Source organism: Brachycentrus maculatus, unplaced genomic scaffold (genome assembly GCF_059751285.1).
Source record: "Brachycentrus maculatus isolate JH-2025_06_01 unplaced genomic scaffold, ASM5975128v1 h1tg000166l, whole genome shotgun sequence".
Taxonomy (NCBI): domain Eukaryota; kingdom Metazoa; phylum Arthropoda; class Insecta; order Trichoptera; family Brachycentridae; genus Brachycentrus; species Brachycentrus maculatus.
The window spans coordinates 1,178,060-1,202,372 of record NW_028280919.1 but is presented as its reverse complement, the minus strand read 5'-3'; the positions used below and the strand labels follow the sequence as shown (position 1 = coordinate 1,202,372).

The 24,313-nt window shown below is 33.6% G+C and overlaps 2 protein-coding genes across 2 annotated transcripts; one reads left to right on the top strand and one right to left on the bottom strand.

Moving 5' to 3' along the window:
- The first annotated feature begins 2,964 nt into the window (after positions 1–2,964).
- On the top strand, positions 2,965–10,594 carry LOC148308420 (uncharacterized). The gene is made up of 3 exons (XM_088261751.1): positions 2,965–3,460; positions 4,793–5,060; positions 6,968–10,594. The coding sequence occupies exons 1-3, from the start codon at positions 3,133–3,135 to the stop codon at positions 7,383–7,385; spliced, it is 1,014 nt and encodes a 337-aa protein (XP_088117877.1). The 5' UTR covers positions 2,965–3,132; the 3' UTR covers positions 7,386–10,594.
- A 1,023-nt stretch (positions 10,595–11,617) lies between these two features.
- Suv3 (Suv3 RNA helicase) lies at positions 11,618–23,898 on the bottom strand. Its single transcript, XM_088261797.1, has 14 exons — positions 23,316–23,898; positions 22,428–22,548; positions 21,881–22,049; positions 20,995–21,142; positions 20,434–20,511; positions 20,145–20,236; positions 19,438–19,577; positions 18,625–18,759; positions 18,416–18,522; positions 16,825–17,018; positions 15,453–15,632; positions 13,863–14,011; positions 12,748–12,846; positions 11,618–12,244 (listed from the first exon to the last, which is right to left on the bottom strand). Exons 1-14 carry the CDS (start codon positions 23,740–23,742, stop codon positions 11,947–11,949), a joined length of 2,337 nt encoding a protein of 778 aa, XP_088117923.1. The 5' UTR covers positions 23,743–23,898; the 3' UTR covers positions 11,618–11,946.
- Between the last annotated feature and the right edge of the window lie 415 nt (positions 23,899–24,313).

Here is a 24,313-nt window from a genome sequence, read left to right as displayed (position 1 = left end):
ATCGGGACGCCTTACCCCGAGCTTTTATGAAGCTTTCTTAAAACTTCCGGAAGGCAGAGGAAACTTTTCGGTCAAGAAAAACAGCTGTTGGCTTATCATGCTCTTTGTACTTTATTCGATTGAATTGAGGGCGATTTTTCAAATTGATCAAACATTTATTTTAATTTACATTTATTTTCATTTATTTTTTATATATTAAATGTTAAAATCAAACACAGATTTATTGAGTCTAATAAATTGTATTTCATTGTTAAAAAACACATGAAAATAAAATTTGTGACAATTTTTTCGCCTTTTTATGGAATTTTCAAACAAATGTGAAGATTAAATGGGCTGATGGTCCTTATGTAGCCATACAATTCTTAGTACTTAAGTAATAGTTTTAACATGTGCAGTAATAATTTTCGATCGAATAATATTTCGGAGATATCTCTCAGCAAATAATAAAAAATAAAGATGCTTCCTGAAGGTTTGTATTTTAAAACAACAATATACATAATACACAATTCGTATTTAGGATATAATCGTACAAATCGCCAGTGTTTTCCCTTGGTAGAATTTTAATTAGGGCATTGACGCATTGTTTACCGATCCCCGTATTGTGAAATAATGCAGATACACAAAATACAAGGGGTTCGATTATTTTCGGACTTTGGAAGAGTAAGATAAGAAAATAGGCTGACGTGTTTCTTGTTTCGATTTAATTACGGTTCTGTACCGTCCTTTGTCCATATTATAAATACCAATCTCAATTTAAGTAGACATCTCATCTTCTGTTTTGCAAGTATCAAATACGTACTACCACCAGTGGCGAATCTAGGGTTCTTGGCACATAAAAACCAGGCGCCAAACCGATAAAAAAGCGCCAATTTCGTAGTTTTTTATATTTTTTAAAATTAATAAATAAAAATTTAACAGAAAAATTCATTATTATAAAACACGAGGATACAATAAAATACATATGGAGCCGATAAACATTATTAAGTTAAGTGTAAGCTCCGTACAATATATTGCTTATACCTAAATTAACCAGCTGCCTAACATGTATAAAATAGAACCCAGTCAGAGATCAAAAATTAGTTTATTAGTTTATTAAAGATTAGTTACATTTTCTCATTTTTTCATTCAAACATGCTTCTTACCTTACGTTTTTATGCGTCTATTCAATGTAGCTTTTATTGCTTTTATTTTACATTTTGCCCCATATTTTCTTATAAGTTACTTTCTTATTTGTTATTCAGTCGTGTTAACCTTAATCCATTTTCCCAAAATGAGTAATGGAAATTACTCATCGGGAATATTATACGAGTATATGTGACGTATGTATGTAATATGTTTAAATAAATATGTGACTCATGTATCTAACAGTTATAAAAAACCTCTCGTTTTTTTTTCTTGTTGGCTAAAGAGGCTTTAAAAAGATCATTAGGAAATTTTGAGGAAGAAATTAAGATTTATGATGGCAAAAGTTTCCAGCGATCTTTGTCGATAGAATGTGTGATTTTAAAAAAACCACCTCCTGCAAAGACGCTTCGTGTTCTACGATTGTAGAAGAGTAGGAGTCAAATAATGTATATTTGGCGCTCTTCACTAATACAGGTCTTTGCCTTCTATCCTTGGCGTCCTCGTCTCTTATGGAAGTTTTTCGGGCGCTATTTTAACTTTTATCCGATAATGTCGATATTACTTTGTTTCATTTTTTGTCAATTCATATCACAGAAAATGGAATTACCTGAAGAATGCTTTACCAATATATCGTATAATGTCAGATTAAAATTAATAATATTTAAAAATAAAATAGAATGTATGTTTTTGATACTTGAGAAGACATACATAATTAGGCATTATCAGTATTATTAACAATTAAATACTTCCATTACCAAACCGAGAGTTTAAATTATTGTATTTTTGGTCTAATCAGCAAATTTAAAGAGTACGCTGTATCTCAGTAATTGTACAAACTAGCAGTGTATACGTTACACCAGCTAGTCCGAGTACGGATGTATCTATAACCCAGAATGCCATAGTCGTTGATGGAATTTTTGTTTCCCACTCATAACGTATTAACTATTCCTCCTCCGTATCCTTTCCCGTGCAGCAGTCATGTCCTTTACCCTGAACTTCATTACTTCTGTGATCTGTATCCCATAAAATTTATTGTACTCCTATATCCTTGAATTTGGAGCGAAAAACTAATTAATTACCTTCCCTTAATGTAATAAATAATCTAGCTAACACCCCGTCGATCCTATGGGATCCCCTAGGCCCCAGGTGCAATTATTTTTTCTCTTTGTCTTAATTTTATGGTTTTAAGTTTTCTTTTTTTAAACTTATTAAAATATTATGCATCTAAACTTGGATTATAATTTCCCGTAGGTGCTACGCAGGCACGAATATCTTATGATGTAATTTTGTCATCTAATTATCTCTGAATCCAGATGCTGGTATAATTTTATCCTTGTCATTACATAAGTTAAGTTATTATTTTTGTCAGCATTTATATTGTGACATAATACCATTTAGTAATAAAAATAATCTGAAATCTTCCTTTTCATACAGTGATGGGACTTCGTTGCAAAATCGTAGATAGACTTGATAGTTTCCCATTAAATTGTTTGCTTACGGTAGCAATTAGAGATTTCAACATGTGGTCTGACTAGAAATCGTCATTATTTGAACACGAGAGCATGAAAACCCTAAATTCAATTCATAAATTGAATTTAGGAAGACTCTGAAATCTAGATACGGCTTTTACAACACTGCTTTTAATGCTATTACTAAAGATCCAAGTTTTTTAACCAATTCTAAAGTGTTAGTAGGTTTACTCATTATAATGAAAGTTAATGTAATTTTTTTGTAATTGTTGCGTAAAAAAATATTCGTAATCTCCCAAGATTATATTGTATTTTATTACTTTTATGTAGGTACTCGACTCTTTTTTATAACAAACGTGGTATAAATTTTACATACTGGCAACTCTAACTTGACAGAAACGAGTTTTTTCCAATTCCAACGTGCGGCAATAAGTGAATTTGTTTTGACACATCGTGCGAAATGAAATGTCAAATATAAGTCCGTGTTGTAATCCGTGTAATGACATTGTGTTTGCCTTTATAATTCCTAACATTCCTCATGCATTTATTCCGCAATTATTTTCACATTTCCTTTGTGCTACTGCAAATACTTGTTTCTGCATTTAGTGACGATGTTAGTCCTGAAACAGAAGTATTACTCGATGACAAGAATAAAATTTCCGGCGTGCTTGATCCGCCGGATTCTATCTCAAAGCGAGATGACTCAAATGCGGATTTACAAGTTCATGAACACGTGACGTCAAAAAACGTTATCATACCGCTCAATGTCACTGCGAAAAAAATAGATTCCATCGATAATTATACAAATTCCAGCAATAATCAGAAATCTGTTAAGAAGGAATTAAAAGAGCTCTCAGATTCTTCTGGTACGTGCATGTATTTAAAATATATTTCCGGAATAATTTCTCCCACATGTTTCTGCCCACTCGATGAGTTGCCAATTCTGAATATGTGCTTAATCAGCATTATTTAAAAACTGATTTAACACATATTCAGAGGAAGGCCGAGAAAAACATGGCACGATCAGGTATGCCAAATACTTGAAAGTGGTCAGGTTAGGAGTCGTAATAATCGGCGGGTATGTATGAGGAGATGCATGAACGTGGAAGAGGCGAAGAATGTTTGCAAAAACAGAGTGGTGTGGCGTTCTATTCTCTCTGCCTACCCCTGCGGAGAAGCGGCGTGATGGTTAGTTAGTTAGTTATTTAAAAACTCGTTTTTTACAGATAACACAAATCTGAACCTTGTCCGATTGCCTCATCCTCGTGATTGTAATTAACAATCTAGATAACACGGAATCAATTTTATCTCAAATTAAAATGAGAGGAAAAAGAATTAAATCACTATTGCATTTAACCACTATTTTCCGCCTCTTAGTTACCATGCTGGAGGTCCCGGATTCGATTCCCAGAGGGGGAAAAATAAATATTAGTGATTTTTCACTTTAATATTTATTCAATATTACCCTGGACTGGACTCTTAATATTTATTTTAATATTACCCTAGACTGGTCCCCGAAGAACTGGAGTGATCACCTTGCCTTCATGTAAATAACGATCAAGATAACACTGCCTACATACGATCCAGTGCCCTATGCACCATTGGGTGCGAATAAGGCTTAGAAGAGTAGAAGTGTCGGGTTTAGTCCCGTGGTTAGTGTCGCGGACTCTCAAGTCAGAGTTTCTCGGTTCGAACCCACTCTACCGCAATTTGATACCTATTTCTAATAATAAGCTGCTTAGGCTCACAGAAAAAGTATGAAATTGAAATATTTGTGTAAATAATAAAAACACAAATATTTCTTTTATTTAAAAAAAATAATTGCATTTAACGGTTTTAGGGTGGGGATTGCTTTTTTGCTAATATTCTATATTCTATGACAAGCATGTCAAACTCGCGGTTTGAGTATGTTTTTTGTGGCCCGCGGATACCCGCGGTTATGTTTTTAATTTATTTTAATTCTTCATTGAAATCATTTATTTGTACGGGGACCTATGATATCCTTATACAAAATCTTTAAGTTGGATCTACTGCATCTCATGTGACTGTCTTTGATTCACTTAAAGTTAGATAAAAATGAAAATGAGATTTTTTGGGTTTTTGATGTGGCCCGCCGGCGTACCCAAAATACCTCATGTGGCCCTTGGTGGCTTTTTAGTTTGAAGCCTCTGTTCTATGATACCTCTTTGTTTTTTTAGGACCTAAAGCTGACCCTCTCGGAGTCACCATTCCGACATTACAAAATGCCACTATTGACGCAAGCAAAATTAATGCCACAGGCAACATTAAGGTCAACAATTCAAGCGAGATTTATAACGTCACCAATATCCATGAAGAAGTCAACAATTCTACTTCTTTAACTGAAGAGAAACCGTTGCCTAAACCTGGTGCCAAAAAGCGAGGACTGATAGTGTTCGGATCACTTGGCTTGTTGTCCATTTCTTACATGATTTACAAGTTATACAGGTAATAATATTTTGAAGTTATTATGCTGGCAATTTTTCACATTAATACATTCACTGCATATAAGTGTGGTGACTGACCGGAGTATTTTGTCGTAATGTAACGTCGTAACATCGCTCGCAACGAGCACCCGAAACTATTGATGGAGCGCTCGGCTCGCTGTACTAACTGCCTGAATGCTCGCATCGTAACATGTTACGTTACCACGAAATGGCTCCAGTCAGTCACCTTCCTAGCATATTTAATATCATACGGAGAACCTGGATATTTGCGAATTTTTAAAAACCTGTATCTGTTCAAAACCAAATTCTACTTTCTATTTAAACTTAATATACAAGTATGTTTCTTTGTATCTTCTAAACACTTAACAAATCCCTAAACAAGTGGGTTTTTTTTTATGTTTTCCTTGTAATTTCTATTTAAATATGTGCGAACAGCTCTTTATTTGAGTGTATCGTAAAAACGGCATAAACGCTGATAATTTAAGCGTATATGGTTACGCTAATAACTTTCATCAACATTTAAAGCGACAATGTAATATAGGGTCCGCCATCTAAAGTTTTTTTTTTCAACTAGTGCTTATTTCGTGAATGGTAACACTTAGCTCATGTCTGATTTGACAGATAATTAGTTTTATCCTTCCGCTGAGCGAATATGGTTGTGTATACGCTTGAACAACGCTGGGAAATATTGCGACATTACTTTGAAAATCATGGTAATGTTGCAGAATGTGTGCGAAAATTGCGTACGGTTTTTGGAAGAAGAGAAGCACCGTCAGCTCCGTATGTTCGTTATCTTGTGAAAAAAGTGAAAGAAACTGGCATCCTCATCGATAAACCAAAGCGTGAAAAGCCAAAAACAGTGCGTACACCCGAGAATATCGATGTTGTGGCAGAAAGTGTGCGTGAAGCGCCATCAACATCAATTCACCGTCGTTCTCAACAATTGAACATTTCGGAGACATCATTGAGACGAATTTTGCATAAAGACCTTGGTATGACGCCATACAAAGTCCAATTGGTTCAGGAGTTGAAGCCAACTGACCATCCAATGCGTTTTCGCTTCGCTGAGTGGGCCTGCGATCGACTTACAGAAGATGCCGATTTTGCCAAAAAAATCATCTTTTCGGATGAAGCTCATTTTGATCTTGGCGGGTATGTAAACAAGCAAAATTGTCGTATTTGGGGCACAGAAAACCCGCACGCATACATTGAAAAGCCGGTACACCCAAAACGAGTCACTGTTTGGTGCGGATTTTGGTCCAGAGGCATAATTGGGCCATTTTTCTTTGAAAATGAGCAAGGAGTGGCCGTTACAGTCAATGGCGATCGTTATCGGGCCATGTTGAACGGATTTTTGTTCACAAAAATTGAAGAGGAGGATATTGGCAACATTTGGTTTCAACAGGACGGCGCTACGTGCCACACAGCCGAAGCTACACTCGATGTTTTTTATAGCATTTTCAAAAAAAAAAAGTTATTTGGCGGACCCTTTATTTTTAACTTAAATATTCTTCTCCGTCTTATTCTTCATTACTGAGGGTTGTGACCCTTGCAGAAGCAATGACTCTTCTCCAGTTATCCCTTGACTGCGCTGCACGTAGCGCTACAACCACTGAGGTGCCTGCTGCTGCCTTAATTTGATCGGTCCATCGTGTGGGGATCTTCCTGTCCCTCTCTTTCCCTCCAGGCTACCGATCACAATTAGTCGTTCCAGGCTATCCTCGTTGCCATGCGCAACGTGTCCAAAGAACTGGAGAATCCGTCGGGATTCTCCAGTTCTTTGGACAATTTTTTGGACTTTAAACTTAAATATAATGCATGGTAAAAATGCCATCGTGCGTTCAGTCCAGACAGTCCAAAAAAATGCTCTCTTGATTTTCCGGACATAAAAAACTATTTTTGTTTTAGGAAACGAAAACAGCGCAATGAAAATGAGAATTCATTTTTCCAAGGCGACAACCAGCACTTTAAATACGGAGTTTTACTGTCAAATGACAACGATGACAATCTGGAACTTTCCAACTTACCATTGTCGATTGATTCCGAAGATGAAGAAATGGAAATTTTTGACATAGAGCAAAAGAAATTCCAGGATAACAACAGAAGAGATACTTATGGACTGAAAACTCATTTACTAGCCAAAGACGATATAGAAATACTTGATCTGGAATTACCGGGATCAAGTAACGCCCCGTCTTTGGGGATGGCCGTTGATGATAATCTCCTTAATCTCGGGGATCCCTCTGCTGTAACTGTGATTCAAAACAACTCGACTAAATCTGGCTCTAAGTCCGATGCATCTAATGACTTCTTTGATGTTTTATAGTCATTCTCCAAAGGTTTTAACTATACTATGAGTATTATACTATTGAAAGAGAAATAACTACTTTTGTACTGCTTCAAATAATTTAAATTTAAAATTTCTTCATATTGTATTATTTAAAAAATACACTTACTCAATCTTTAAAATCATTAAGGCCATATTTTGCATATCAAAAATTCAATGGGCATTATGTTACTTTTAAGCAAATTATGTTAAAATTTAATGCATAGATTACAAAAACAGTGATATCGGAACTGGTGTTTATTTTTGGAACGACATTTAGGTAAAATTCATTTCATTTTAGTAAATCTACTCATAATAAGTATATATATAATCTGAATTAATTATTACACTGCATATTTATATTCAGTTGTGCAATATGGTCCCTTCATACATTAATAAAATAATTAATTCCTCTGATGTTTGATTGGGCTATATGAATGATAGCTACCACAATTTCTCTGCCAAAAAAAGGCTTTTAAGAAAAATGCAGCAACACTGTATCCATCTATGATGTTCTGAATGAATCAATTTAATATCCCTGTCTGGATGGCATAATCAAAAGGAATGCTGAAGTAATAAATATTCATTTTATCTTGTTTTGTATATGCTCGTTGTTATCATTGGGTACTTTTTAATTACATTGTTTTTTTAAGGGTATTTTTACATTATAACAGATTTTAAAATGTACACCTTTTTTGTTTGTTATTCAACTAATTATGCAATTGAAATTGTGTCTTTATGAATGCAATGAAAATAACATTTTAAAATATTTGCACACCCGTTTTTTCATTTAGGAAGCGGTTACATAAATCTTTGATTTTTTTCAAATAATCACATTTTTATTGAAATATATTGGATATAGGAACACAATATATGTAACCGTCATTTAATTGCTTGAGTTTTCTATCAGTCATAATATTTTTTCCCATTCAGAGTTGGTTTGGGTGATAGGTATAGCTGTTGTTGACTAAATGAGAGATAGGAATTTGGTTACTATAGCATTCATAACTGAAAATTTTAATCTTTGTACTTAAAAACCTATCTACTGTTTAAATGATTATTCCAAAACTGTAAATTTATAAACTGTGATTTTGCAAATTAAATAAATAAAAATTGACGTTTATGCAAGTGCGTTTCCAAAGGATAAAAAAGATTTATTTAACTTTTTATTTTAATGCTGTTTTTTTTGACATTACATTTTATGAATAAGGTAATAACTTGCTTTTACTATTATTATACTTACAATTTTAACAGATCACTTGTACTGCTATATGAAAACATGAAGTAAATTTGAAAGTTACATATACTTCACTATCTGTCTTTTGAACAGGTGTATTTGGATTTGCCGACTTTTCAGTATCTTAAATGTCATATCCATCTGAGCTTAATTCACAGGGAAGAGTCAAAACATTCCAAAAATACATTCCATTGTATTCCTGCACACATAAAACAAATCAAAGTATATTTTTGGAATCAACAAATATGTTTATAGTCAAATTGTAATGTTTTACTCTCTCCGGTAAAGTGAGCCCAGATGAAGTGTTTGATATACCTATGAAAACATTAGCCCGCAAACTGATTTCTTCTTTATTGTCAGTTATCAATACAAAGGTCTAAGTTATTATGCGGTGGGTTAGAATTTGCCCCTTTAAAAGATAGACGATGACTTGCCTGTTGTTTTAATGCGTTTAAGTAATTTATCAGTTAATATAAATTTTTTTAATACTGATTACTGAAAATTATTGAAATTTAATTGATGACCCCTTTCCGTATTTATGGCAGCTCAATTGCCTCTGAAGAATATTTTTCATTAATTAATTTTCTCCACTCTACGATACTTTATTGTAGATTTAATTTCATGTTGTAATTTTAATCACATTTTATGTTCAGTCATTTTAGTGTTTAGATTTAGTTTTGATTAAACAATATGTTCCCAATTATAAGTCATAACATGTGAAAAAATTGGTACATACTCTGTTTATGTTATCCTATTCTACACAATACATTCTAATCATTAGAATTTGGAGCGCAGGACTAATGACCTTGCCATTAAATAATTGGCGATCAAGTTAAGGCCGTGTAGATTTAGTGTGATGCCCTATGCACCGTCTGGGTGCAGGTAGGGTCCAACATGATCAGTCCCTGCATATTTCCTATAGCCATATACAGCGCAATTAACACTGACCTTGTCTGAAGCCTCTAAAGTTATTTATATGTATAATGTATTAAAGTCTTACTATACTGCTTTATAGATGGTCTTGAGTCATGAACCAGTTCTAGATTCTTCGAATTAACATACTTTTCCATGTCTAAATGTGTACATTTAAATGCTATGTTAATAGATTTTAACATTCTATTCCAATTATTTTTTATAACATGTATTGTCCTCGCTCAGCAAAATATAGGATCTAACAAATGCTATTATGGCCTATCTTGGGTCGTTACTTAAAACACATAATACTTTTGTGGGTTTTCTATTTTTAGATTACAAATAAACTTGCACGTTTATGATGTACACATATAAGAAATAATTTTTGGTGCTCTATAAGAAGATAAAAGTCGCCATAGTGATTGTTGATTAGAGACTTTACCAATGTTGTCATTGGAAATCTAAAATATCGTATGAAACAAAGAACCGAAAACAAATCCTTTATTTAAAATAATAATTATTGAAAGAGTGTACACATTTTTTATTACCCCAAGTACATATATGGTCAAAATTATCCTTTGAATGAAAAAAAAAATATTATTATCCCGTGGATTTTGTGATGACTCTAAAATAATGAAATGGCCAATGACAGACATGTAATTGGATTATAGAACCAATCTGTTTATAATTAGATTTTTTCCAAATTATTTGTTAATTTTTTTTTCACTACCAAAATTTACCTTTCTGACAGTATTTTTCGATCTTTCAAATGCCTCTATCGGCCTCCATTTTGTAAAATATATGATAAAGTTACCTTGTAGCATAAATTTACTTATTAATTACTAATCCTTTTATACTTAATTTTAAATGTTTGAAAACTTGACAATGTACTTACTATGAAACAACTTTATATTGTTAAACTATTTATTGGCCCTTAATATTCACAGTACTTACTGCACATTACTTCCATAGACAAAAATCACTTCTGTATTATGTTTATAATTTATTGATACATTATCTTGAATTAACGACAATCTCATTAATAAATTAGTTTTTATTATTATCTTGTTTTATTTGTTGTATGATCAAATGTTGCTAAGGGAACATTTGATAGGAGTGGTGTACAATAGGAACATGATTTTAAACATTTTAAAGCAATCAAGCTGGTCTTACCAATGAGCATGTTTCTTTGAGAGGCTGAAGACGCTTCTAGAATTTTTTAGTAGAAGGATTTCTTATGGAAGAGATTATACATTTAATTCTATTTTTAAAAAAAAAAACGCGTACTTACATAACAATATTATTTATCAATAAATATTATATATTATTTATCAATAAATATTAATATGTCCGCCTCCGTAGTGTAATGGTCAGCACGCTCGGCTACCGTTCTGGAGGTCCCGGGTTCGATTCCCAAGGGGGGTAAAATAAATATAAGTGATTATTTCACTGTAACATTTATTCAATATTACCCTGGACTGGTACCTGAAGCGGAGGGCTGATCACCTTTCCTTCATGTGTAAACGATCAAGATAACACTGCGTTTATATGACGCAGTGCCCTATGCACCATTGGGGTGCGGATAAGGGTTTAATATATATTATATTAAATATTAAACACAGTGTTACATGACATCTGTGGGCTGTCGGCATATCACATATTCAATATTTCTTCTTGGCAGGGATTTGAAGGCTACATTATTTACAGTATATAATACAGTATATATTATGAGAAGCATTTTCGCATTTCGTTAATGTACAGAGTACATTAACGAAATGCGAAAATGCTTCTTATTATTTTCAGTGTTTTAAGCACCTCCTCAGGTTAGTAAGCACCTCCATTCTTTAGAAGCAGCATCAATGAGCACTGACCAAATTTACTTTTGAAACTAGTCATCTTAAATAGTCAAATGATATTCAATATTCTGATTAATTGAGGTTATTTTTAATCATGTCTTTTGTAGAGATTATTCAAGTCTTTTTTTATAACTCGTGCTAAAAATTGGACTTAACCCTTTCCGGTCCAAAAACCATTCAGTCCTCTTCCCAGAATACCATTCTAACAAAAAATAACAAACAGCAAATTTGTCGAATGACTTCATCTTTATTTCTTCTTTTCAAATATAATTTTCAATTTTATTGAAAAATTTATATAAAGAGCATCTACTGTATATAACAATATCTTAAAAAACATCACTAAATTATTATGTATTACAAACCAAATACATAGTACAATTTTCTTCTTCTTCAGTAAGGATGCTATTTTGACACTTACAATATCTTTTTTCTCAATTCTTAAACACTAATCAGCACAGTTATCAATTTGAAACTCCAGTCCAGATAAACATATTGAAATTAGCATCAACGACACTGCAGCACATTCCTACAAATATAAATTGTATGTTTCTATGTATTATTTTCTTGTTCTTCTATTTGGTCCAGGCCTTTGGGGATGATTATCTTCGGGGGAAGAATTGGAATGTCTGAATTCCTCTCTCAGTTGCTTGAGCATTTTGGGAGTGAGTAGTCCTTGCGCGAGGAGTTGATCTGTGAGACGTTTTCCTCTTCTTGTGGTAGGTACATGGTTACTGTCATCTGATTCACTCGTGGCGTAAGTACCCTTCAAGTAATGCTGCCGCTTCTTGGTCCTCTCGAAGGTATCCTCATCCGGAGTATTGCTGCTTATCACATTTTCAGAATTGCGAAGTAGCCTGATAAAAATAAATACAAGAATTAGGTATGCAGTCGAATATGAAATAAAATTATGCCTTATACTTTGTATAGTAGCAGAAATTATGAAAATTATGCCCTAAACTAAGTATAGTAGCAGACAAACCTCTAAATTAATGGTTTTACAGATCATTCCTTCTATTTTTTTTTTAATCGTGGAGAAATATTGAAGTAAACGAAATAAAATGCTTGCGAATATTAATAGAATAAGTACCTTACAATACATGAAGTACAATTATATAATTAAGAAGTCTTAAAAGTGTCTTACTTGGTTAAAATCAGAATATTTATTAACACAAAATCTACGCCATTTGTCCATAAAAACTACGGAAAGTATGTACTAGTATACAATTTCTTGCTAACAATAATAATAAAACTCTTCCTCAAAATAAGGCTGTGCGAATTAGGTTAAAAAGGAAATAATATGATAAATTTGAAATACATGAATCCGCATTATTGAGGAATAAAGAATTGTAAAACAAACCTTGTGATTTGGAATATTCCTTGTTGAATAATATAATCTAATTCCTTTTGCATGTCCCTTACTATTGAAGCATCTGGGAATAAATCTTGAAACCGGTAACTGCAAAAAGAAAACCATCAATTCATTATTATTTATTCTTATGTTTGGAAGTATGACTGATTTCGGCGCCTTCAGTTGAGAAATTTTGAAGTGTACATATAAATTTATGAAGTGTATATGTAAATCGATTGAATTACTACCCGCAAGTCAAAGGGATCCAAGACCATTGCTGATATACAAGTTCCAAAAATGAATATAATATTGATGTTCAATAATGGGCATAGTGGTGAATGTTACAAAAGTACAAAAGTGTATAAAGTGATAACTCAAGCCACCCAAATGCCAGGACATAAGCTCTGGAATGCTCAAACCATCTTCTTTCATATAAAAAATGATAGATGTTTCATCTCATGTTGAGAAAATCACTAACTTAGACCATTGTTCCGCAAAGTGTGTGGCGTGGCACACTGGTGTACCGTGGTGATGTAGTTGGTGTGCCGCGGAAAAAAAGGCTAGTTTTGTGAAAATAAAACAAATGCTCCAAATTTTTATTGTCTGTGTTCAGTTAAATAGGCTCACATTTGGCATTAAATATAATATGTTAAATATGTTACCCGCCTCCATAGTGTAGTGGTTAGCGTGCTAGGCTACCATGCTGGAGGTCCCGGGTTCAATTCCCAATATTAGTGATTTTTCGGTCTAATATTTATTTAATATGACCCTGGACTGGTACCTGAAGCGGAAGGCTGATCACCTTTCCTTCATGTATTTAACGATCCAGATAACACTGCTTCTAAATGTTGCAGTGCCCTATGCACCATTGGGTTGCGGATAAGTGTTAGAAGAAGAGAAGGAGAAATATGTGACCATAATATGGTAAATATGCACCTCTGAAATTTCTTAATTTGGTAGGTGTACCTTGAATAGAAAAAGTTTACGGAAAACTGCCTTAGACCATATTCATATCAAACAAATCATTCTGCACCTATGGATCCATCAGATCTAACATGTATGTTAGATCTATCATGTATGTATGTACTGTATTTAGATAAAATGGTGTGAAATATATAATTTACCTTAACCACAAATATAGATCCAAAACATCAAAAACTGCTTCTAAATGAACCAAGTCAACTATCGTTCTGGGCGGAGAGAGAGGCCAACCGATTGCATTACACAACCAACTCCAGGTAATGGGTTCATTCCTGCTATACTGCCGCACCATCTAAAACAAAATCAAATAAATTATGCTACCCGTATACAATCAACCATGGATTTCAAGTACATGTAAGAATATAATAGATAAATCATATAATAGATACTAATCACTCATTTCACTCTCATAAATTAAAATTATTACACCTTGTTCCATATAAAGGCCAAATTAAGAATTATCTTGAAAATTTAGAAATACAAAAAAACCTGATTTCTAATAATAATTTATTAAATAATATATTGTTTCAAAATTCTTCGCCATTGCTTTCCATTTTTCCTTTGTTTTCAAATTCCGTCCCTTGACTAACCCCTTCCCCTTACTTTCCCCTCTCCTTATTTATAGAACAATTTTATATTTTAGTTATTATACAGACCTGAATGATGGAAGTTTAACTTTTGAAACATGTAGTCTATAATAAAACTCAAGTGGTAAAAAACGAAGTGTTTTCTTTAATCATTGTTATATGTAAGAAGTTAGAAAACAAAACAAAGGCAATAGAGGGATAAAAATAATAATTTCATTATATAATAATTAGTTGCAAAACATATATGGCTGACTAAATATTGCACCCATCACTTAGTCAAACTGGAATATTTTTTATTTATTATTATACATTATAAAGGCAAAAAGCAATATTATATATTCAATCGTTAAGGCATCGTCTTAATACAACGCAATTACGCATTCATCACGCTTGCGATGAATTTCTTGCAAATTTTACTAGTGCAAATCCGCAATTAAACATACAGGTATTGAATAAGTGTCCTAATAGGCATTTGCAAAACTAATTAGAACACTTATTTGAGATTTGTATGTTTAATTGCGTATGTATTCGTAAGGGGAACATTCGTGAAAACTTGCGATGGTGGCATAATCGCGTTGTGTTAGGACGACGCCTAAGATTAATAAGGTATAATTTATTAATAAAAATAAAATTTATACAAAGTATTATTCTCCAATAATGGTGGAATTTTTATAAAGTTTTTACTAGCTTTCAAATATCACCTTTAAAGTCCTAAATTTCCTGTTGGATTTTGGAAAATAATAACATTACTGAATTTTTATTTTGGCAAGGAAGATGATATAGTAAACAAAACGTCATCAAGAAAAAGTTAATTTATAAATTTCTAGTCATTTTTTAATTCTTCGTTCACTTTGCTTAATTCCACCGTATTTAACAACTATAGTCTATAGTTGACCTGATGAGGAAATAATTATTCCGAAACTGGTGCAGTTCCAATAGAGCGGGAGATGCTTATAAGAGTTCAATTTGCCAAAAAACATTGTACAGATCAGATTTGGGTTTGCAGTTACTTGTGGTAAGTATACTGAGGGTCGGGCGGCAGACTGAGTATAATTGGGGTCGGGGTTGGTGAAAAAACCGCCTGACAACAATGTGTTAATTTTCCAGTCTTGATATTTTGAAAAAATACATTAGTTGATGATGTACCTTCAGGAACATGGCACAGACAAATGGAATTTTCTGATTGATGGGTGCACAGCAAAATACGTAACGGGCTCTGAGTGGAAGCGGAACGTGCTGGATCATCTCTGCCAGGAATTTGAAGGCCTCCGTGTTGCACATGAAGTAAAGCGAGTCGTCCACTGTACAGAGGTGCACAAAAATATCCTAAAATAATAATTAAAAATCTATTAAAACCTTGTGTATGAATAATAATAATGTATTAACCAGTTCCCAGTTTAGCCGGAGCGTGACAAGGAGTTTGTATTACTTTAATGAGTCCGAGTGCTGCTCCGGCAAATTGTATTCTAACTTACCGGTACTGATTTGCATGAGCCAATTGTATTTATGTACATATTTCTTTTTATTGACTAACCCGAGCAGTGTTCAGGCATTCTTGTTTTGACTTATTAGTGATAATTTCCTGTATTGGCAAATTTTCAAATGCAAGATTCAACTGTTAAGTGGTTAATAACAGTATCTAATAAATAAAAATGCATAGAAGTGAAGCATGGAGTTGGCAAAATAAAAATGAATGTAGACTGAATGCAGTCAAAAAGCAATTTCTCAATTTTATTTTAATGGCAAAACGATATATGATAGATATTCGAATGGTGATATAAGAAAAGAATGCAAGGCTAAGATAAGCATTATCGATAAAATTAAGAAAGGTGTGGTAGGATGGTTTGAAAGTGTGGAACAAATGAGTGAGGAATGTATGGTAAAACAAACTCATGAGGCGAATGTATTCGGAAATAGGTGCAGAGGATAACGGATGAAAATTTGGCATGATCAAGTATGTCAAATAATTAACCTGCTAACCGGGCGGTCCGCTGCCCAATTACGCAACTTGTAACTGGCGCGAATACTGATTCACTCCGTCTCTTAAATTCATGTCGAGACATGTATGGATGACTAATACCTTTGTTGTTCAAAAAATATAAGTCCATATATATAATATAATAAACTTATATTTCAAGGACGTATTCATATGTCACCCATACCCGATATTGTTTACGTTTGACGTATTTATGCGTCCCGCCCGATTAACAGGTTAAAAGTGGTCAGATCAAAAAAAAAAGTTTTTTTTAATGGATGGGTCCAAACGGAAACCAAGAGTTTCTATATATGACCTGGGAAAGTGATAGGAACTTTCTGAGGTCAGGATTTGGAATGATCGGCAAGTATGTATAAGGAGGTGTATGTATGTGGAAGAGGCAAAAAAAAAATCCAAAAAGAAAGTGGAGTAACATTCTATTCCTTTTCCCTAACCCTACGGGAAGCGGTGTGATGGTGAGTTTTAAAATAAATTAAATATTTCAATTCTATATAAAAATGGGACATTATACAAAATTCTAACCATGAGACTGCTGAGTGTCGCATGCGGCAGATGATAAGCGTACAACTCCATCTGTTCCGCTGTCGGATGGAGACCAGCTTGTTCCACCTTATCAGGAAGTTGCGATAGGAGAATCTTCAAAGTCGGCAGATCTTCGGCCTTGAATGTCGTCACATAACCTGTCTCCCACGCACTCCCATACCTGCCCGCCCTACCTGAAATAAACGATTTTTTAAAATATAAAGATAAACTTGCAAATTGTACCTACAATATAATTAGCATTAAACAACATTTTGAGTGTATCCAAATACTTGTTGACAAATCTGGATTATCTCCAATAAAGGAGTTATTTTTCATATTATGAAAAATAACTCCCATGATTGGAGATAATCCAGATTGTGCACAAGTATTTGGACACACTCAAAATGTTGTAAATAAATTGACTGGTCAAATTATAAGCTAAAATAATAAAAATTAAAATGATTTTCTGGCGTTTCTCGCGTATGTATATTTTTTGACATCTCATCAAAGATGAAGAAGAATATGGAAGTCCAAAAAGAAAGTGGTGTAACATTCTATTCCCTTTTTTGACAGCCTGGAAAATGCCCAGACTTCCATATTCTTCTTCATGATGAGATTTCAAAAAAAAATTGGTAAAACATATCTGCCATTGCACTTTTCTGTGAAAGAAAAAAGTAGCAAAATGTTGAAAAGAGATGAAAGGTAATAATCCTTATTCACATATCGCTCACTCCTTTCAAGAATGTCATAAATCAAAAATCGTCAATTTTCAGTTGTGCATGTTTTCGGAATGCCCAGAAAATGTACTATATCCCAGCAAAAGCGGCATATTTTTAACTTAATATTTACCCGCTACAGGGCAGAAAGTGTTGATTTTTGCATTTTGAAGAAAAGGTATTGATTAATTATTTTTTTTAATTTACTAAAAAATTTTCATATGGAGAAAAAACCTTCAGGTTTACCTAAAAAGATCTGTTGAACAGTAAAAAGTGGCTTAATATTTATTTTTAATACATTGTATTATATTTTTAAACTTTAAAAACGATCTCTTGAAAAATTAAGTTTTTTGATTTATGACGTTCTTGAAAGGAGTGAGCGATATCTGAACGAGGATTTAGACACATGCAAAAATGTTGTGAACAAAATATTCTGCTCAAATTATAAGCTGCATAACCAACCGTAGATGGCTCCCGTGAACTTAAATATAAAGCATCATGAGATTTATGATAAATGTATGAGTTTGACTACCAAAAATTTGAGTAGTGCGATTGTCAATAATGGGAAGAATGGTAAATGTTACACATGTGTAAAATGATCACTTAACCAAACTATGACAGGTCAAAAGCCCTGTTGATACCTAGATTTCCAAATTATTCTTCATCAATGTTATGAGATGTCAAAACATATGATTGTATTCTCAAATACTGCAATTGTAACTGTTTGAGAAAGTATATGAATTTATGGTAAACCATCCAATTTATATCTGATAAAAACCTTTTGTTATAAGACTGTCATAGGTGTTACTGGCAGTAAACGAAAAACATAATTTAAACTTTTAAGTCTTTATACAACTAAGAAATCGTAAACAAACCTGCAATTTGCAATGCTTGCGAAATCGATATCACATCCATTTCTTTTTCGCCTTTTTCATTCATCATTGGTTTTATTAAAGAATAAAAAATTATTCTTTGTATACTCCTGAAATTTATGGACAAAATAACATAAGGTGAAAAAATATAATACAGTTATAAATATCTCAATTGTATATTTCAATGTACACTAATTAGAAAGAGAACTTACAAATTTATTCCAAGTCCAATAGCGTCGGTAGCAACCATTACTTTGCAAGAACTGTCGGGATCATTAAACTTGTTGGCTTGTGCTAATTTTGTTCCTGGTGGTAAGCTGCCATAGATTACAGCCACTTCCCTCCCTCTGAGATTTAAAGAAAGAAAAGACTGATAACATGTCTAAATGACAGACCATTGACTATGTTATATTTATGGAAGTTATTCATTAACCTTTCCCCTACTGTGCTAAAAAAAACTTCCGCGTGCAACGGTGATATGTATTTTGTACACCATATGAAAATGTGATTTAAAAACAGTAAAATTGTGATTTTTTTTTTTATTGACCATAGTTGAAGTAGAAATGTAACAATTTTATAATGTTAGCTCTGGCAAGTATCTGAAAACGAGAAAAAAATACATCGCAAGTAACTGCAATCGCTAGCGTAGTGACACGACCGTCGCGTAAGACGATCCGCGCACTACTGGCACTGTAAACACGCTACGACATGCCCGTATACGCGAAGCGCGGCACACACGCACATACTGAAAAAATATTGTGTATTGGTGATTTTATCCCTGAGTTTTTCACAAATTATTTATTTCGGTAGCTGCAAATGAATAACTTTATATTTTAAAAGGTACTTTTATGTATTATATAATTATATTACAGATGATTATAAAAATTCTGAGCCCGTTTATCTATTATATTTTATATTGATATTCTCATTTTTAAAGTCGAGTTTTAGCAAATACATATCACCGCGAGGGGAAGGTTACGATGATAGTAAAATTTTGGTATTCCATTAAATATACAAAAACTAACCTGTGTTCTATTGCTCGTGACACGCTATAAATATCATTTTTACTAAAGCAAACTATACAATCTCCTGGCTGCACATTGTCCAGTGATCCAAGGGCGGTATCTTGTACTTTCAATTCAGTCAAACGTTTGTATTTTCTTACCTAAAAGATCGAAAACAGCAATGTACATTATTATATTTAGTAAGTGGTAGATTATAAAACCATTTTTACTCTCCTTTTGTTTGAAGGAATAACCTTTAAATCTAGTTACTTCAATAAACAATTATGTAACTAACCATCACGCCGCTTCCTCGCAGCAGTAGGCAGAGAGAAAAGAATGCCACACCACTCTATTTGCAAACATTCTTCGCCTCTTCCTCATTCATGCATCTCCTCATAAATTTCCGCCAATTATTCAGATCAGTTTTAAGTTTTTAAAATTCTAGATCATGCCAAGTTTTCCTCTGTTTCTATTTTTAACTACATTCGCCTCATATTTTTGTTTTTACCATTCTTTCCTCACTCATGTCCATCTCAACACATTTTTCTCAATTTTATGGAACCATGCATTCTTTCCTTATTTCACTATTCAAATGCCTATTATATATTGTTTTGTCGCATATTTGTATGAGTGATCATATGTCGCCTGGATTCAGTCTACTTTTATCCTTCTTTTCCCAACTCCATGAACACAAATAAGTAATAATCAATAATAGAAAGATGACATACTTCTAGATCTTCTCCCGTCGTGTTGCATATTTCTTCTATTAAAGGTATAGCCCCAGCCTCTCCACATAAATGTAATTCCTCGGCTTGAATTCCTGAGATAAAGAAATACATCAGAGAGCAATATACAGAAACTAAGATATTCAATAAATTTATCCTTACAAAAAATATGAAAAATAAGTCCTAGTATGGTAATGTATTGTAACACTATATATATCAATCATTTACGAGTGATTTTGAAAAGGAATTTAGAAGGTATAAAACAAAATGATGTATCAAAAAAAAATCATACCTAAAACAGCACGAGTCCACGCCCATCCTCTCCCTCGATCTCCAATCAGTTGGACTTCGTCAATAATGGCTACTTCATCTAATAAAGAAAATTATAAAGTAAATAAATAACTTTATATATCAAAAAAGTAACAGTTTTGTCTCATTTTAACCTGCACCTGCACCCAATGGTTCATAGGGGAGCACATTGGATCGATACAGTATTAACATTTAATTAACATTAAATAGAACATTTGTTTTTTACCACTACATAAGTGGTAAAAAATAAATGTTTTATTGTAATTTAATCATGTCTTACCACAAAGTCAATGCCGAAACAATAAATAACGTAACAGTATTAACTTCATTGATAATTCAAAGTCAATCAGTCTTACGCTCCACATTTTTAAATCTAGGAGTGGAATATACACAGATGATGTAAGTGAAATAGTGGTTTTGAGTAGATACATATATTGTATTAAATATTATTCCTTTGCACTAATGACATGGTATTTTTTTCACACGACAACTATTAGACTCCCGCCATGATTATTAGATTGACGGTTGATATGTATTAACTTACACGGTGTTAGGAGTGATGTCATTTCAACAGTGCATGCCACATGGGGTGACTGGTCTTCTGCATAGTCTTTATTTTCTCGGGGTGCGTCATCATTATATTGCGAAGCGTGTCTCCTCTCTTCACCCGTAATCAGATCACACGGTGTACCCTGAAAACCACAATTCAAATGAGGTATAAATCATGAACAAAATCCAAGTTGTTTAGTTAATTTTCATAATACAGTGGAACCTCTCATAACCAGTAATTTGCATGATGAGAATTTTTTTTTAAAAGTTGCTCCCTTAAAAAGCGACATTTCGCATAACGAGTAACAGAGAAAGTGGAAGTCGCTTTTTCACAACATTCACTTGTGAGCTGGGACTTCCGCGCCAGTCAAAACAAAAATGTTTCGCTTTTGTAAGATTCTGGAACAAATTATGCTCGTTACGAGAGGTTCCACTGTATTATTATTGACACTGGCCCAGCAAAAGAACTTTTGAAGGAAAGAAAAAAAAATGTTTTTATGTGTCACATGTAAAAGCATACGCGTGTTCGTAAGCAACATTGTGTCAAAATTTCAAAGCAATCAGTTAACACACTAATTACGGGAAATGTATTTCTACCCGTTCGGTCGACTGATGCTTAAGGACGGGAAAGGTATTTTTACCCCCTGCGCCAGCCCCATTAAAAGACAGAAAATAAGGAATTGTTTAATGTTTTTATATGAAAGTTATGTCCCAATTTCTTTGTTAAGTTCTTAACTATAAATACACAATTATCGAATCCCGTCGCCAGCGCTCTGCAGGCATAAAAAATACCCGTCCTTAGTTTGTTAAGATTTTGAACTAAAAAACTTTTACATTTATATTTATACTTATATATATTTAAAAAAAAACAGAAATCTTACTCTTTTATTGGATTTATGATAAATTTCAGTAGCTAAAAGTTTAAGGGGTCCACAGTAGACTCCAGATTTGGCAGATAAATATCTCTCGAGAGCGTGGTAGGTTTTTCCCGAATTGGTAGGACCTGCGTGAAACACTACTCTTCGATTCAAAGCGCGAGCAGCCGGGTACCTTTAATTACAAAACGATTGGTGAAATTGATAAAAAAAATACATAAACATAGATTCTAATTTTTGGATAGTAAAAGTTTCACCATCAATTATAAAAGGCAAAATAGAGGGTCATCAAGGTGTGGGCAGACAAATCTCCTGGCTCTTGAATATACGAGATTAGACAGGAATCAGGACTGTCGAGGCACTGTTTAGAGCTCCCCAAGACAAGGACAATAGTCTCAAGTGATATGACACAAACAGAAAAAGAAAGGTTTCACCAATCCAGTTCAAAGAATCCCACCATCAGTAAAGATTGGAGGAAAATTTGTTAATTTTTTTTTTTATCGTAGAGATTTTGTGAAGTGATAACATTCAATGTAGGATAATAAGTATTTACCAACTGGCTGGCGTTCGTAGATCGGATATCTTTTTTAAATCATCGAGGCAGTCTAAATGAGGAAATGCAAGTTTAGCATGTCTTATAAAATATGGAAACAAATCGTCAATGTGTCCTGCACCTAAAATATCAAATAATTTATTAACACATTATTTGCGGTAAACGCTTAAAAGCATATTTTACATACTGTTGGCAGAGAGTGGGAGACGCTTATAAGGGATCTATTGCTCACTTTTAGAGCGAGAGATGCGAAAAATAAAATTGTACATATCGGAATTGGGTTTGCGGTTACTTGTGGTAAGTATACTGAGGGTCGGGCGGCAGACTGTATAGTTAGGGTCGGGGTTGATATGATATCTCCTCTTCTTCTTTTGGTAGAGAGTGGGAGACGCTTTATAAGGAATCTATTGCTCACTTTTAGAGAGACAGATGCAAAAAAAAATTTACATATCGGAATAGGGTTTGCGGTTACTTGCGATTAGTATACTGAGGGGCGGGCGGCAGACTGTATAGTTAGGGTCGGGGTTGATATGATATCTCCTCTTCTTCTATTGGTAGAGAGTGGGAGACGCTTTATAAGGAATCTATTGCTCACTTTTAGAGCGAGAGATGCGAAAAAACAAATTGTACATATCGGAATTGGGTTTGCGGTTACTTGTGATTAGTATACTGAGAGGCGGGCGGCAGACTGTATAGTAAGGGTCGGGGTTGATATGATATCTCCTCTTCTTCTGCTTAGTGTTGGCCTTGTGGCCTGTTTTTAAGCGATATTGATTCCCAACTGTTGGTCCATCTTTTTGGTGGTCTGCCCGGGAATTGTCTACTTTGATGTTGGCCGTACAGTGCACATGATGTACATATTTATATCAATTTTATTATTGGACTTACCTTGAAGAATATCACTAATAGTTACGTGGAGGTCAACAGGTAAATCATTTTCTATACAATGCTTTCTAAACGAAATAAAGGCTTGATGAAGCAGGTTATCGTCTAAACCACTTTCAGTGGACAGTAGCCTAATTTCTGGTTTTTGATAAAATTTTGTTAGAATCTTAAGTAAGTCTTGTTTCTTCAACCTGCCAGTTAATTCAACCCCTACGTTTATATCATCTGGGTTTGTTTTAACAGGAATAGGAGTAAAAAGTGCACTTCCATTGCTTCTATCATATTTCTTAGATCTTTTAGCCAAGTAACCTAAAACTTGCGGTTTTAAATATTTTCCGGCACTAGAATTTCGTATATGACTAGCTCTGTGGCACAACATATTTTCTTTAACACACCTTAACAAGTACGTTTTATTAAATACTTTAATCATTTTAGTACAAGTTTATTTCATCACTTCTGATAATTCAAATAAAAAGTAAAGTCAAGAGCACGACGCGAGGTTATAATCATAAATCAAAACTGATCATAACCACAGATCGCAACGTCAGGTTAGATGTCAAAATATTTATGGCTAACGAATTATTTTAATATACATACATATATTATTATCAAAATGTTGGGGACTGACCGGAGCCATTGAGTCGTAACGTAAAGGTGGAGACTGACCCGAGCATTTCGTCGCAACATAACGTCGTAACATCGCTCGCATCCGAAACTATGGATGGAACGCTCGGCTTGCTGTACTGACTGCCTAAATGCTCGCATCGTAACGTAACGTCGTAACATCACTCGGCTCCAGTCAGTCTCTAAAACGTTACAATGCGAGCATTCGTAGAGTCACTATAGCGAGCCTCTATAGTCAGAGCGCTCGCCGCGAGCGACGTTATAACGTTATGTTACGACAAAATGCTCTGGTTAGTCCCCACCTAATAATTTTATTATTATAAATATTTTATGTAACAATGAATTATGTAAAGTATTTTAAATAACAAAAAATGTTA

What these genes read in the sequence shown, in the direction of transcription:
- LOC148308420 (XM_088261751.1), top strand. Translation starts at nt 3,133, where the DNA reads ATGCATTTATTCCGCAATTATTTTCACATTTCCTTTGTGCTACTGCAA. An exon ending in AGAGCTCTCAGATTCTTCTG is followed by an intron (nt 3,461 to 4,792) that starts GTACGTGCATGT and finishes TTGTTTTTTTAG; the next exon opens with GACCTAAAGCTGACCCTCTC. An exon ending in ATGATTTACAAGTTATACAG is followed by an intron (nt 5,061 to 6,967) that starts GTAATAATATTT and finishes TTTTTGTTTTAG; the next exon opens with GAAACGAAAACAGCGCAATG.
- Suv3 (XM_088261797.1), bottom strand. Translation starts at nt 23,742, where the DNA reads ATGATTAAAGTATTTAATAAAACGTACTTGTTAAGGTGTGTTAAAGAA. An exon ending in TATTAGTGATATTCTTCAAG is followed by an intron (nt 22,549 to 23,315) that starts GTAAGTCCAATA and finishes TTGATATTTTAG; the next exon opens with GTGCAGGACACATTGACGAT. An exon ending in GCAAGCATTGCAAATTGCAG is followed by an intron (nt 17,019 to 18,415) that starts GTTTGTTTACGA and finishes CGTTTATTTCAG; the next exon opens with GTAGGGCGGGCAGGTATGGG.